Source organism: Argiope bruennichi, chromosome X1 (assembly GCF_947563725.1).
Source record: "Argiope bruennichi chromosome X1, qqArgBrue1.1, whole genome shotgun sequence".
Classification (NCBI taxonomy): domain Eukaryota; kingdom Metazoa; phylum Arthropoda; class Arachnida; order Araneae; family Araneidae; genus Argiope; species Argiope bruennichi.
In genome coordinates, this window is record NC_079162.1 from 93370316 (window position 1) to 93386745 (window position 16430).

The 16430-nt window shown below is 29.5% G+C and overlaps 1 protein-coding gene across 7 annotated transcripts in view; it reads left to right on the plus strand.

The window, feature by feature from the left end:
- LOC129958840 (cAMP-specific 3',5'-cyclic phosphodiesterase, isoforms N/G-like) overlaps positions 1 to 16430 on the plus strand; it is a 327156-nt gene that overhangs the window by 244208 nt on the left and 66518 nt on the right. For all 7 annotated transcript variants that reach the window (XM_056071557.1, XM_056071561.1, XM_056071555.1 and 4 more), the window contains one exon: positions 6042 to 6221. In XM_056071557.1, the coding sequence (XP_055927532.1) occupies positions 6042 to 6221 (180 nt within the window). The remainder of the gene's footprint in view (positions 1 to 6041; positions 6222 to 16430) is intronic.

Consider the following 16430-nt stretch of genomic DNA (forward strand, 5'->3'; position numbering starts at 1 on the left):
ATTCAATATAGAAGAGCTTTGATTAAACTTATAATAAATTCGTATATGTTAGATATAAAATAAAGAAGCTCAGAAACAGTGCTTAAATTTCAATTTTAAAGAATCGTTTCTTTTGTTAGAGAATGTCTTGCTAAAATAGTGTAGTTCTGTACATCTCGTGCTCCATGAAGTATATGTGGAGGGCTTAGTTTTTTTTCCATTCAGAAGATCAATAAAATTTTAGATCATGATACACATATTCCATAGATTCTATCCAAATTTTCTAACTAATAAGCTAAAATTTATTTTCCTTATGAAATCTAAATTTCAACAAGATTTTAATTTAAATAGTGCATTTGTTTGTTTTGCTTCATATCGATTTGAAATTTGTATAAATTAATATATTTGTGTTATATAAGATTTTATCTTTCATCGTTTCCGCTTTGTATTTTTTTGCAGGCCAACACAATGGTTTATATTAATTTTTAGAAAAAAGTGCTCATACCATCCACCTCCCATTTTTCCAATTCGATTTTGAAATTATTTCCTATATATTTGAGCTGTTTGTTATTTTTCAGAATTATTTTTTAGAAATATACCTCAAATAGGATCAGCCTTAAATATAGCTAGTTTCCCGGTAATATTTTAAGAAAAACTTAGTGACGTCAGTGAAATCCAATTTGCTTTAGTCAAGATAATAAAAGCAACATTGTATTAAATTTATTACTAAAATTATCTTGATACCCCCTAACGTTTTTCCCGTTCATACATTTATATAGGTTTATTGTAATATTATTAAAGCAAACATTTTCCCTTTCATAGAATGCATGATATATCTCTGGGTTATTTTTATTTAAATATTAAGACTGTCTAATTCGGTACTTTTAGACCGTATAAGCAGAGTGGGTTTACAAACGATATATAAACAGGGATTGGGTATATTTTAAAACACCATCAGGAAATAAAATACTTTTTCTTAAATTGATACACTTCTCGTGGGATAAGTGCAACAGTAACGAGGGTTTCTTTTAATTTTATATAGCTTACTGTAAGCCCCTTACTCGATGAGCTTTATGTTGCAGTGCTTTATTAGGAGATATTCCCTTTTATAACCGGTGAATTTGAGTTCCTCACAGTGTGTCGATTATTTATTCTTCCGAGAATGAAAAAAATACTTCGGTTTTTTCTTGAAATCTGAGTTTTTCTTTTTATTATTTTTCTTCAAGGTTTTAAATATATGTATACTGAAGTATTTTGACATGAACTTTCATCTTTTTCCTTTGCTTACATCGCATTTTTCTCAAGAATTTCAACTGAAATTTACAAACGATGATTTTTTTTTGTAATAACAAAAAGAAAAATTATTATGTATCTCAAGGTTTGTAAACTCAAAAGATTGGTTGTATCCTGCTGCCTTGCTTTTGAATTTCGTTACTTTTAAGCTTAGAGGAGTGAAATTTTCAATTTTTTTTTTAAATCTCTCCACCTGATTGTATTCACTGATACATAAATTTGATTTCACTGCTCATGGAGTAATCTTATAAAAATGTTACAGTACAATCTTTATTACTTCTGGAGTAATCTATTTTGCACTGAAAAAGTTGTAAATACAAAGAAATTCAATCTTTTTGCCAATGTTTTATGTCGATATATCCCAATGAATTTTTTGATTAAAATTTCTGTATTTTCTTTTGTTTAAATTCATTTTTCACAAACATTTTTGAAATATTAATAAATAAAAACTTCTTGAAAAATTGAAAATTCGTCGGCATTTCTGCTGTATTTTACCAATTTTATAGTCAGAGAAATGTGAATTTTGATTTCTTTAGTTTTTTATCATTTGCCGACCTGATAGCATTACTTGCAAAAAATAGTTTCTTTGTCAATGGTGGAACTTCATTTCAAATTTACTGAAAAGTTCTTATGACACATGGCATCATTTTTTACTAGAAAAAAAAATTTCAATTCCAAAGAAAATTGATTTGTATATCTTTCTATTGCTTATCTGCTTGCTCTCTTTGTCACTTTCTACTGGTTCCAGTCATTTTAATAGTCAGAAAAGTATAATTTTTTTCAACCACAAGACTTGGTTTCTCTCTATATAGAGAATTCTGGCCTAAGTTCTTAAGAAATCTATTTTACACTAAGAAAAAAAATTAGCATATATGAAAATTTCATACTTCCTCCTATTCTTTTTTCGATATTTTATATTGATATATTCTAGGTATTTTTGATTCAAAAATTTACCTTTGCATTTCCTTTCGTTGGATTGTTCTTAAGAACTGTAAATAAAATTTATAAATATTGAAGGTTTTTTTTCTAATAATGTAGAAAAATTTAACAAATAAATCGCAAATTTGAAAATTTATTTAATTGATCTGCCATATTTCTGGATTTAGCCGCCTTCTTTGGCCCTTCAGAAGTATATATAATATATTTTAATCTGAAGGAATGATGGTTTCAACTACCCCAAAGTTTCAATTCTACTGAGAAATTTTATCCAAATGTTTTAGAATAGTTTTTATGACAGTTTGGGACATTTTTTGTGTTTGGGTTTATTGTGTGTGTGTGAGCAAAAATGAAGAAATAGGGGATTTAAAGAATTAAACCTTAGTGTAAGGCTTTCCCCTGAATCATAACTCGCTGCCACATGTGAAATCCTTGTCATCTGACCATGGTTCAGAATTTCGTGGTATGACTCAAAGTAATCGTATAGTTCGAAATAAGACAATAATTGAGTAAATAAACAATCTAATTATTGACGAAATCAATTGTTTTTTAAAAGATATCTGGACTTTTATTATTTTCTGCACTCGATTATTGAACCATCGTATATTTAAAATTAAAACTCAGAAATGGTGACTTTTCATCTTAGAGTGTAATATAAACTATGAATTCGTGAAATACCTGAGATAATAAAATGTAAAATTTTAGAACCTTTTATGATTTATAAGCCAAGAGCTTTTAGATAGTCTTTTATGCAGAAAGAACCATCTAAATATAAGCATTTAAACAATTTTTTCAAAATTTCATTTTCAAATTTGTTTGAAGTAATATCTTAAGTCAACATGAACTAATATGCAATTGTTCTAGCTCATTATCAAACAAAGCATTATGGCAATATTAAATAAAACACAATTGTTCTAACTTATTATCAAACAAAACGCAGCAAACCCCCATTATCACTGATGAATGAGGTATCAGAAATCCTTATCAATGAGCAGTATCAATTGAATTTTGAATCGAGTATCAACAATCCATATCTTGTCAGCAGCTCGTTCGGAATGAATGTTGGAATGGCAATTTTATAACAAGTTCAGAACAATCTGTCATATATTATGATATAACAAAGAATCAGTTTTTTTTTTCTGGGAGTGAGGAATTTTAGTAAACAGTAGTAAAGTTTTAGATTTAAATCCAATCGAATGTCCTTGGGTTTATCTATGTTTCTACCATCTTCCATTAACCTCAAAAATAAGTGAATTATTACTTTACAAGGTTCTGTCTTCCCTTATTCTATTTTATTCAATTATTATGCTTTTTTTATTCAAATAAAAAAGCGGAAATTATTGATTTAATTCTCAAGAGGTCTTTATCAATCACTTAGTGATCTTTGACTAGCATATAGATTTTAATTTTTACAAGTATATGAGTAAATTAAAAAAAGGCTATTCATAAACTACACCAGGAGAAGTAATAAATTTATGAGCTGCAATAAAAAATTTTCTTTAAAATGCAAATTTTATTAATTGCAAATACTTCATTGCTTTTTTTATTATTCATCTGAATAATATTTATTAAAAAGTAATCATGTGTGCTACTTGGAAAAAAAAATTCTAAATGTAATTTTTTGCTTCTGGAGTCATTTCTGTATTTCAGAGAATAAAGTTGAATCCATATGATGAGTTTAACATTTCATCAGTTAGAATCTTTTTCTGCTTCATAACTTTTTTCTATTAGTTTTTATTATTATTTAAACAAATGCAAATATTTTTCACAGTTTTATAAATTATAAGAGTTCATTTTTCCTACAGTAACTCTACGTTTGCTAGAAAGAATATCTCTGTTTCTTCTGTTGCTATACGAATACTTTTGCATATAGGCGAATCATTGAAATATCCTGTCTAATATGAAAGTTTTGCAACTTGGTAAATGGGATATTTCGATAATAAAGATTTTTTACTTGTCAAAAACGAGAAATCTCATTTCCTGTGAGTAACGCTTATTTTTTTCCCCACGAATATTCTCGTTTTGCGATGAAAATTTGTAAACGCATTTTCCATAAATAACGCAGAGATGACATTTCAACATTAGTTTATATAATAACAAATGAAAATTCTTTTTTATCTATAGCAGAATTTTTAAATTGTAATTCGCGACACTATTTGGGAAAACTTTCATAGAGCCTTCTTGTTTCAGATTCTTCACTAGTCATTAGGAAAAATAATTAAAAAAAGTAGCCTCGTTTCGAAAAATGTGTATAAAATTCGTCAAACAACAATCTTCAGTTGAATTTCCTTCAAGTAACCGTTGGTTTATTTATTTCATTTTCTTAAAAATCTTTGAAATTTGGCTTTGGAGAAATCTTTTTCTGACAGAAATAGAGTCAAAAATTGTTTGTCATAAAATGGGATAGTTGCGAAAAATAATAGATTAAAAAATTCAGCTGTTTATAAATTTTATTTGAAATAGCACGATAAAACTACTTGCGATAAAATTACTGTTTGTGTAGAAGCGAAATTGGTATTATTGCAGCTTTAGAAATAATGAGTTATGAGGGGAGAAAAATTTGAGAATAATACTTTTTGAAAGACGAAACATAACTGTTAATTATGATAGAAGTGCTTATTGTAATTAGTTGAATCGAAGAACATTTTTTTAATGAATGTAAAATATTATAAATCTTAAATAATGAATGAATTATCTTTTCACGTTAAATTTTCTAAGGACAAACAAATCATACAATGAATATGCAAGAAAATATTATCATACCATTTATTTTTCAAATAAATCCGAATGATAAAAAGTGTGCTTTGAATTTTAAACAGAAGAAAACATAATGAAAGTTATCTTTACGCATTCCATCATGCATTATTGAAAATTCCATTTATGGAAGTACCATCCAAACAAATTAAGAAAGCAAAGATTTAAGAACTTCATATCTAAGCAACTCCTTCATAAAAATTTGGTATGATTATTGAATGGTGAAAAATGAAATTTTTATTTCAAAACAGGCTGTGCCTTAGTAATCTCACTGTTTTATCTTCTCACTACATATATTTTTCTTTAGCTGAGATCGTGGATAATTTTATGGTTCCGAAGGCAAAAAATATTCTCTTCATATTTTTAAGTTTGACATAAATGGTGTAGTTGAAAGGATCTTTAACCTTTGCTGCATAGAAATATTTTTCAGAGGGTGCTTCGTATTATAATGTATTTTTATTCAATAAATCAAATTCATACTTTGACTTTTAAAGTTTATATATACGAAAATTGTTCTACTCTTAGTATTTTGAATATCATCCCTTAGGTGAGCAATATCGCAATTCAAAAATGAATGTTTTGAGTTAAAATCATAATGAGTTTGAAGAAATAGAAAAAAAAGTAAAGAACAACAAGATCAACAAATTTATCGAACTTAAGTCAACCCACATGGGTTATCTCAAGCTTATTCACTTTTAATTAATCTCAAAACTATAGTATAATATTGAAATTAAGTAATGTTTTATAAGAATTTGACATTTTGTTTGAGATATTTTGATAAGAAATGGAGGACTTAAGATAAATGACCTTATAATAACGACTCAGGTGGTTTCAGACGATTAGACGTTTAGCATCAAATGGCGTGGATAGACTATTCTTTAATAAAGTGTTAATTTCATCCATCTGATTTAATAATTGAAATAAACCGATAATAATTTATTTGCATTTTTCAATATAAAATATTACATAATGAAATGCAAGAATCTTAAAAGTTATTGCACACTGAGTGATTATTCTCTCTTTCGCATATATTTTGAAAGTCAAATCTTTTGGCTAATTGAAGTGTTTTCTCTTTTTAGTTTTGACGTAGACGATGGCTCTCCTCAGCCTCGTACATTGCTGGATGCCGCCAGCCCTTCTGCAGGGCTGCTGGTTCAGAGTTTTCCTCAGAGGCGAGAATCCTTCCTCTATCGGTCGGATCATGATATGGATGCATCGCCCAAGTCTGCCTCCAGGCACTCATCGCAAGGCAGCGAAACGTGAGTTCCTTTTACTATTATAGGTTTAAAAATTAGGCTTCTAATATCTTTGCATGGCGAATGTGCTCACAAACCAGAAAAGAATTTAATTTTTAAAATGGGGAACTAAAATCTCAGTTGTGTGCAATTTCTAGATTTAGGCACTAAATGTTCAAAAATTAACTTGGCTGTATAGAAAGATGGACATTTTTCGACTTTTTTCAGTACTCAGATTAGGCACAAAAATTTTTTTCAGTTGACAGATTAGGCACAAAAATTTTTTTCAGTTGACAGATTAGGCACAAAAATTTTTTTCAGTTGACAGATTAGGCACAAAATTTTTTTTCAGTTGACAGATTAGGCACAAAAATTTTTTTCAGTTGACAGATTAGGCACAAAATTTTTTTTCAGTTGACAGATTAGGCACAAAATTTGACACCGATCTATGTTTTGGATGTTGACAAGATCACTACCGCGTAAATCACATGTGATTTACACCTACTTTTTAATTAGATGACCATTTCTCTACTACAATTCACACGTTCATTGCCACAGCTGAAGCCTAAAATTCGGACCACTTATCTGATCATATAGACGGTCCAGTATAATTAGAAAGTAGATATAATCCACGAGTGATGCTTAGGGCAGTGAACGTGTTAAGAAAAGCAAAAAGGGTGTAATCTGTACTATAATACGAATCATAGATTTGAATTGCGGCAGAGAAAGCATTAACACATTATCTTAGCGTTATGCATTAAATGCAATCTCCAAAAACACAAATGCTTGCTCTAGACATTTTGTATACAGAAAAAGAATAAATAAATAAATAAGCATATTCTGCTGATATTTATTAACACATCCAATTTATCCTTGATATTTAAGTCGATTTATTAAATTAAAGTTTCTTTTGGGTAATTCAAGAAAGAAAGTTCGTAATTTCTGGCAGTCAAAGACAGCCGCAGATGTCTAGTTGTAAAGTCTCGACTTTGGAGCCGGACTGTTCTAAGCTTGAATTCCGATTCCACTTAAAGATTTTCATGTATGCAAGTTTGATACACATTAAATCTGATGTCGTAGGTTAAATATTATTGCACTGGTATGTTAAGAAATTTGGTTGGAGGGTACACCAGTTCAGGTGACGTCCTCGTCCTTTAATATTGGCTAAAATTTACGAGGTCAGTCTCAATATAATCATAGTCTTCCAAATAGGACGTTAATGTAAGTAAACAAAATTTGCTTGCTTTCCCAAGTGTCGAGTTTCATTCCTCTGCCTAATGGCGTTTTAGAGTCTTCGTCTTCTTGTTCATATGGAACAGGAAAGCAGATTTTGTCTAAAATTATGTATAAATCTACATATTCCATGTAATAAATGAACACTAAATTTAAACATCTGTATTTTCTGTTCAGATAGAGAAGCAAGTTAATTTTGTCTAAAATTAAATATAAATCTACAAATTCCATATAATAAATGCTATTCTAAATTTTAAACATCTATCTTCCCTCTTCATATAGACATGCAAGCAGATTTTGTCTAAAATTAAATATAAATCTATAAATTTCGTGTAATAAAAGCACACTAAATTTTAAACATCTATCTTCCCTGTTCATATGAACAGGCAATCAAATTTTGTGTCAATTTAAATAAAAATCTACAAGATCTAGTAATAAATGCGTACTAGATTTCAAACATTTATTTTTTCCGTCTTATTTTTACTGTATTTACATGAACTGGAACAAATATAGCTTTTAGTTTAGTTTAACTATATTAATGTAGCGTTGCAAATAAACACTATGGCTATTTTGGGATGGACCTCGTAATTTTGTACCGCGCTCAGATGACGGGGACGACACCTGAGCTGGCACCCCTCTCTCCACACCGCACCACACCAGCCAGAGAACGTTTGGTCTGACGGATTTAACGTGCAACAGACCTCCTTACACGACAGTTCCTCGGTAGAATCGGGTATCGAACCTGAAACCCTACGGCTCACAAGCCGAGAACTTAATACCAGGCCACCTCTGCCTTGGTAGCAAATATAGCATAACATCACTCCACGCCCATACAACTAAACCTTAAAGGTTATAGTTGTAAGGGCATGTGGCATAAAGTGGAAGATAAATCAACCTGTTGTTGTTGTTTTTGATGGCACTTGTCATCGACAAGCCCGCTTTATGAAATAAAAATCATATAAATCAATCTTTTGAGGGGTATGGTCTATCTGAGATCTCCCTGCACTCCCAAAGTCGAAATACGAATGTTTAACATAAGAAATTTAAAAAGGTTGATCAGTAGAGAGTCCATTAGGTTGGACTGCTTTCGCGCGTTTCATAATTTAGGTGCTTGGCTTAAGTGAAACATGTTCGTACGCAAAAATTATGGAGACAGCTATGAAGATACACAATTGCATATAATAAAACAATTATAAAATAAATAAAAACAGTTTACCAGACTACCAGATAAGAATAAATAATAACTAAACAAAATAGTATGAAAACTGAAAAAAGAATTAACCATTTACAAAACTCGCAAACAGACCTTCCATCTTTTGATGCTCGGTGTATTCCGCCTTACCTATGTTAACATAATAAACAGAGATTTGGCTCTGGATATAATTTCATTGATTAATCATTAAATCACTGTCAAAAGAAATGAAAAGGAAGTGAATAATTTTCTCAGGATCTTGCAAGAAATATAGCAACAAAAAATGCAAAAATGGTTTAGTTTAGTCATATTAACGTCCCATTTCAAACCAAAACTAAGTCTATTTTAGTACGGACCTCGTAGTTTTGAACCACGGTCAAATAACGAGGACGACACCTTTTGTACCAGCTTCTCTCCAAACTTCCGCTCTACATCAATGGCAATAATGGTAAAATTAAATAGAAGATATTTAAAAATAACTAAAATAATTCTCAGGAACAGGCATGCAAGAAAATGTGAAAAGTATGAAATTCTGGATTTTAACAAAAAAAAAAAAAAACTTCTGAAGTATTTAGATTTCTCTTGTTCTTTTTAATATTAGAAATAAAATTATTTGTGTCTTAGATTAAATTCGTTAATTTGAAGTTAGATAAGGATAATTAGTAACAAATCTTTCAATTTTGAATAATGCTAAAATGACAAGAATGATTCCTAAATTTCCGCGACACTCTCAGAATTTTCGCATCAAGCGAAGGAGATTTTATCCATGACAGCAGGCAATACTAAGAATTCAGTAACCATACACAGCAAATCTTAGGTAGAGATTTATCTTAAATCTTTGTCCTTCTGTCTCTGCCACTGATTAGAAACTGCAAGAGAGTTATATCGTGCAAAACGTTTCGTAATTATCCATCAAAAAAGTGTATAAAATTATTTTACATAAATAATTAGTTAAAACCAAACTTTTAAGGTTTTATCTTTTTAATGAAATACACAAGTAAATATAAAATTTTTTCCTTTTAAAACATGCACCCATTCTAAAAAGTGAGAGCAACTCAATAAACTCAACATTGATAAAGTTTAAAACGATTAATTATACAATACCTAAAACCATAGTATAAAATAAGCAATTGAAGTAGTCTCCCAAAAACTTTCTCGTATATTTACTGTTAAAGGTGTCACGAAAGGCACGAGTTCTCAGATTTTCATTTTCATAGTCTCTTATATGAGTGTTTTCTACTTCATAATATAGTAAAGAAAACTAAGCATGTATTTTTTGCGTCTTTTTATCAACTGATTGAAACCGAAATTTGAGACAGAACTACAATTATACTTAGAAGATCACAAAACAAGTTTTTTTTTTTAATGTTTAAGTCTTAGCGCTTTGAAATATGGCGTCCACATGCATGAGGAATTACAGGTTAAGAAACGATTAATCGGTTGAGGGTTTTAATTCAAAATTTGATGTCTATCGACATTTTAAATGTGAAAATAATGCATCAAATTTTATATGTTCAACTCCTATTTTTTTGTATTTATCGTACTTACTTGCAAATATAAAGGTAGACTTTCTCTGAGTCTATGTCTTTTGCTCTTTGAAATATGGCGTCCACATTCATGAGGAATTACAGATTAAGAAACGATTAATCAGTTGATGGTTTTGATTCAAAATACGATGTTCATCTACATTTTAAATGTCAAAATAATGTATCAAATTTTATATATTCAACTCCTTTTTTTGTAATTATCGTACTTACTTGCAAATATAAAGGTAGACTTTCTCTGAGTCTATGTCTTTGCGCTTTGTAATATGGCGTCCACATGCATGAGGAATTACTGGTTAAGAAACGACTAATAGGTTGATGGTTTTAATTCAAAATATGATGTGGATCTACATTTTAAATGTACATTTACATTTTAATGTATCAAATTTTATATATTCAACTCCTTTTATTTTGTAGTTATCGGAATTATTTGCAATTATAAAGGTAGACTTTCTCCGAGTCTATGTCTTTGCGCTTTGTAATATGGCGTCCACATGCATGAGGAATTACTGGTTAAGAAACGACTAATAGGTTGATGGTTTTGATTCAAAATACGATGTTCATCTACATTTTAAATGTCAAAATAATGTATCAAATTTTATATATTCAACTCCTTTTTTTGTAATTATCGTACTTACTTGCAAATATAAAGGTAGACTTTCTCTGAGTCTATGTCTTTGCGCTTTGTAATATGGCGTCCACATGCATGAGGAATTACTGGTTAAGAAACGACTAATAGGTTGATGGTTTTAATTCAAAATATGATGTGGATCTACATTTTAAATGTACATTTACATTTTAATGTATCAAATTTTATATATTCAACTCCTTTTATTTTGTAGTTATCGGAATTATTTGCAATTATAAAGGTAGACTTTCTCCGAGTCTATGTCTTTGCGCTTTGTAATATGGCGTTCACATGCATGAGGAATTACTGGTTAAGAAACGACTAATAGGTTGATGGTTTTGATTCAAAATATGATGTGGATCTAAATTCTAAATGTCAAAATAATTTATCAAATTTTATATATCCAACTCCTTTTTTTGTAGTTATCGGAATTGCTTGCAAATATAAAGGTAGACTTTCTCTGAGTGGATTTTGTTCAAAATTTAATAGAAGCCTATAAATTGGTAGTACTACAAAATTTGATATCAAAGTTTTTTGAGCTATCGTGTTCACGAATAATCAAACATAGTTCCAAAAATTAGTTGTTGTTTTTTTCCTAAGGAAAGTCTGAAATGTAGCGATTCGTCAAATTTCTGAAGGGCGAATTTTTTGACGATAAATAATTTTTTTCTCTTTATATACTTAGTATACGAGACAGTAAAAACATACTTTTGAGTAAAATGCTTGAAGATGCTCAACATGAAAAAACTTCCCCGATGTGAGATATATTTTGTGGTTTCATACATATGATTTTACATGGAAAAATGCTATTTGCTCTGAGAGTGTGGGTGAAAGTGACATACAAAAACGATATCATGAACCTGTTACTTTGACACATCTTTTATTCCACTTTTTCTCTCTTCTTTCGCCATTTGTGTCACAAAAAAGGAACTGTCACATACCTCCAGTTTTTGGTGACATGAAATCAACAGTAAAATAGTATTTGATTCGAATGAATAGGGAGGACCTGAAGGCGAATTGAAGGATTTAAAAGAAGGGTAGATTCACACCTGAGACTTCGTTAAATGGATTGAGGCTCTCTCAAAAATTTTAAAAATTTGGGCAAAATTTTAATTTTGAAAAAAAAAACTGGTTTCTTTATTTTTTTACATAGTTTATAATGTCAAATTTCCAAGATTCAAAAGTATAAGGTATTGTTTGTAAGGCAAGTTTGAAATAAATCCTAGCTTATAAGAGAAAAAGTTAAAAGAACAACTTACAGTTCTTTTTCAGATTTTTTTGGAAAATCAAAAGTTTTTCTGTTTATCTCTTTGTTAAATAAAAAGTCACGCCAAAACTTTTTTCAGTAATTCAAATAGAAATATCTGTTGGTCTTTTACAGAATGAAACAAATATAAATGGAGATATATATATTTTTTTAAAAATTAAAAAGCAAAGATTCATTAAAAGAAAAATTATTTACAATTTTATAATGCTATTTGTACTCACATTTAAACAGCAATATTTAAATACTTAGTTTCTAGGAATGTAATATTTTGTAAGTAAATTGCCATAAAAAAAAGACAATTTCTTTAATATTACGTACAATATCAATGAACGCATACTGATAGATGTAAAAAAATTGATAATTAAGGCGCTATTTTTTGTTTCGAAATTGGTTCTTGAATGGCTAAGAGATGATAAATGAAATTTAAGTTCAATAAGCGAGCAGTTTATGATTCAGCAGTGCCCATAATAAGATCAAATATGCATTTTGGAAGCTTCATAACTCGGTCAGTTTCAGTCGCAGAAATGTGCAACTATATTTATATCAAGCGGGTTAAGAATAATTCATTAGATATGATTATTATGTCAGACAGCTATTTAAGGATTTTGATGCTACAATGTTTAACTGACTTTTTGACCGAAACCATATAAATATAATCATGTATGTCATTTAAATTATTTTTTAGCTTAAAGTATATGTCTATATTTAACAGTTTTGAAATTTGTTACTATGCCACGATTAGAGTGGATGCCCTGTAAAAGATTACTGGTAAAATAAGATAAAATGAGTTTGTAGTTTTTATACCATTTTTCTATAAAAACGCAGTCCCAACTAAAGAAAAAAAGACCTTAATGATAATTAAATTTAATAAAAGCGGTTTGTCAAAAAATTACTTTTGTACTAAAAAAATATTATTTTATTTTAATTCTTTCTGCTATTTAATTCTAATTTACAATTCATCATTATAAATATTGCAAGGCAATGACATCAATTCCTTCTCAAATTCATTACAAGATAGCACTACTCATATGGAACTAAAATTCAATTATTTTAATTGGTTCATTGAAAATTAAGAATTGAAAATATAAAAAAATAAAATCATGAATAGCACAAAATCTTACAAAATTCAACCCATCAAAAAGTGAGTGAAAACATTAATTACAATATTCTGAATATGCAAACATGAAACAAGTCATGTTAAATAAAAAAAATTACGTTTTTAAGTACAAAGCATATAAGTAAACCTGAAGCAATCAAATAGAGCACTTTAGTTAGTCTAGCAGAAAGTATTGCGAACAGTTATCTATTATATTGCTATTTCAGTTAAGTATAATTTCAGTCTTACTCATTGTTGATTTAAGTCAACAACGATTTTTGTTTGTTTGTTGTGGCATTGTTTCTCAAAGTCTGCAATGTTTTAGAAAGTAAGTCTTTTTTAAAATAGCTCTCCAGTAAATGTTTCACTGAAAGTAAATTGCAAAGCTCATTTTTTCGTTTTAATGAAATTTCATTAGATTAATTATGTTAATGATTCATGTATAAGCTGCTTGCAAGCTACCGGAAACTATCATCATGTTTTGAACTATAACCAGATGATAAGGAAATCTGAACTTCATTTACTAAATCCCAACATCACACCACATAAAGTCGAAAGAAAAATTTTTGTTGCACCTGGCTCACAAACAAGACTTATATTCAGTGGACTCACGTACTGAATACATGATCTTTCTCCACTAAGCACAGTTACCACATAATGTAGGAAGACAGATTATTCTGGCATCTGGCTCGCAAACAAGGCTTATATTCAATGGACTCACGTACTGAATACATGAATTTTGGCGGCGAAGAGAAACTCTGTTGTAAAACCATTGCGGTTGTACAGTTTAATTAGATACGCCCTTATAGTATAAAAAATGTCGCCAGGAAATATGTCCGAGAAAAAAATAGGAATATTCTTTCCTTAACTTTCTTAAATATTTCCTCGACATAGAACGCTTTGTGTTTATCTTCGTCATATAATGAAGCAAGCTGAATATACATTTAGGATCTGCACGTCTTCTATAGTTTGTTTTGTTGAAATTTATATATATATCTACAATTTCTATGCAAAAAAGATTCACCAAATATAATTCGTCTACCTTATTCTGCTTTTGTTTGATTATGTTAACATAAATAGATTCATAATTCAAAAATATTTTCTATTTTCCGAATTCATAAAAGTCTGAAACAGGAGATTTCCTCGAACATTTCAATTTCGATCATTTGTAAAGGAAAAAATACCCCCCCCCCTCGAAAAAAAACATCTAATGTAGAATCGTTCGCATTAAAAGCTATTTTCTACCATTTCCTTTCCCGATAAATTCTCGTTTACAGTAATATAGCAGAAGATTAAGATATATTTCAGGAAATCCTCTAGTATAATGGAAAAGAATTTGTTTGCTTCTACCTTGCCATTTGAGAACCACCATTTTTTCGTTGCCACGTTTGTCTAAAGTTTATCTCTTTTTCCAAATTGAATACTTTCAGTTTAAAACATTTATTCATTACATATTCCTCTCATATGTTAAAGACATATTTAAAAGATTTCGCCGAGCTTATTTTTGTTTTCAATAAAAACTGGTCTGGTTAATGGGAAATTAATCCGAGCATTTTTGTTCGATAATGAATATAACTTTAACGAAATCCTTTGTTTTATTCGGGATTCCGGTTTTTATGTTTTATTTTTTTAAATATTCAATGCTTCATTATTTTCTGTGTTTTGTTTTTTTTCTTCTGATTTTTTCAAGTTGTCTTTTTATTAGTTAAGGCACTTCATTACCATGCTAATAAGTCTCTGCTCGTTAGAAGTCAAACACACACCACATGCCGTTTTTAAAATTGGCACTTAAACATGAACCACAGCCAAGAAGTTGAAGATACCCTGTGTTTAAGATCATGGCTGTATCTTGATGCTATTCCTATCTATTTGTTATATCTCAGCGGATGCTCATGTTGAAATTTTACAAAAACCTGACACCTTTCCAAATAAAATAATTTAACTAACATTCAAGCAACTTCGTTCCATCTTCTTAACGCAATTAACTAAAAAACGTTTTATACCTGATACGGTTAATGAAAATCTCAGTTTTTTTCGTCATGTGTTTAAATTTGAATGAAAGTGTTTTACTGTTAACTACAACTTGTATAATGGATTTCTTTTTTTAAAACTTTACTTTAATTAGTTGTTTGGTGACGTGCCTATTTTGTTTAACTTCTTTAGAATTTCTCTAATGAAAAAAGATGTCGGGAAAAAAATAGAAAAGTGGGATAAATAAAAGGGTATCTTTAGTAGGATGTAAATTCGAAAATAATTGACAGTGTGGGCATGTATCCAATGAAAGTTACGAAATTAGTTTCTAATAGAATTTTTTTATACGCATTCTATTATCTTCTCCTTTGGGCAGAATTACCACTTTAATTCCTTGGCTTTTACATTAATTTAATTTCCTAACTGGATGGCATTTCCTATATACGACATTCGTTTCTAGTCGATATTGAGAGCATATAAGATACTCGGAATGCTAATTAATGATTTCTATCCTTTAAATTAATTTCGATTTTAACCTTTAAGTGCTTTGGCTCTTTTATTATTTTAATAGGTGAAATCTTCCGTTTCAGGAATGTTTTATCTTACTGACTAAACTAGATGTCCTTAGAAAATTTAAATCATTTGAAAATTATATGTAATTTTGGTATCCAATTATAACGTTTTTGGATAGTTTAATTTTAACTTAGAAAATCTAGAATTCCATGCCTGTATGACCTATGGTTAAAAGGTTAATTACAAATTTATACATAAAAAATTTTATAATGCGATATACAATTCAAACAGGTCTTTGTAGGCTGTTTTCGCATTTTAAACTCGGTTTAAAACTATGAATTTATATTTTTTTTCTTTAAACATTTTGTTTTCAATCATTCTGAAGAGTGATTGCTCTTCTTAACTTGACTTTTTAGTTTAAAAAGTTACAGTCACTCTTAGTTAGTTAGTTATATTAACGTCCCGTTTTAAGCAACACTAGGGATATTTTGGGACGGACCTCGTAATCTTGAATCGCGGTCAGATGACAAGGATGACACCTGACAGTCACTCTTGAAATATCGTATGAGGATGCAGTGATATAGTGTAACAGATATGTTTTCTGCTTTGGACCATCATGGGTTCGAGCCCCTGTTCCATTATTATTGTATATATGTAGACATCGTTCTCGATGAATTTGTCCTGATGGTTTGGTCCAAGACACTGCATCCGGCACTGTGGTCTATAAATTCATTCATTGAGTCTTTGGATGGTTTTCTTGTCATCTATTTCATATATGGGCAACGATTT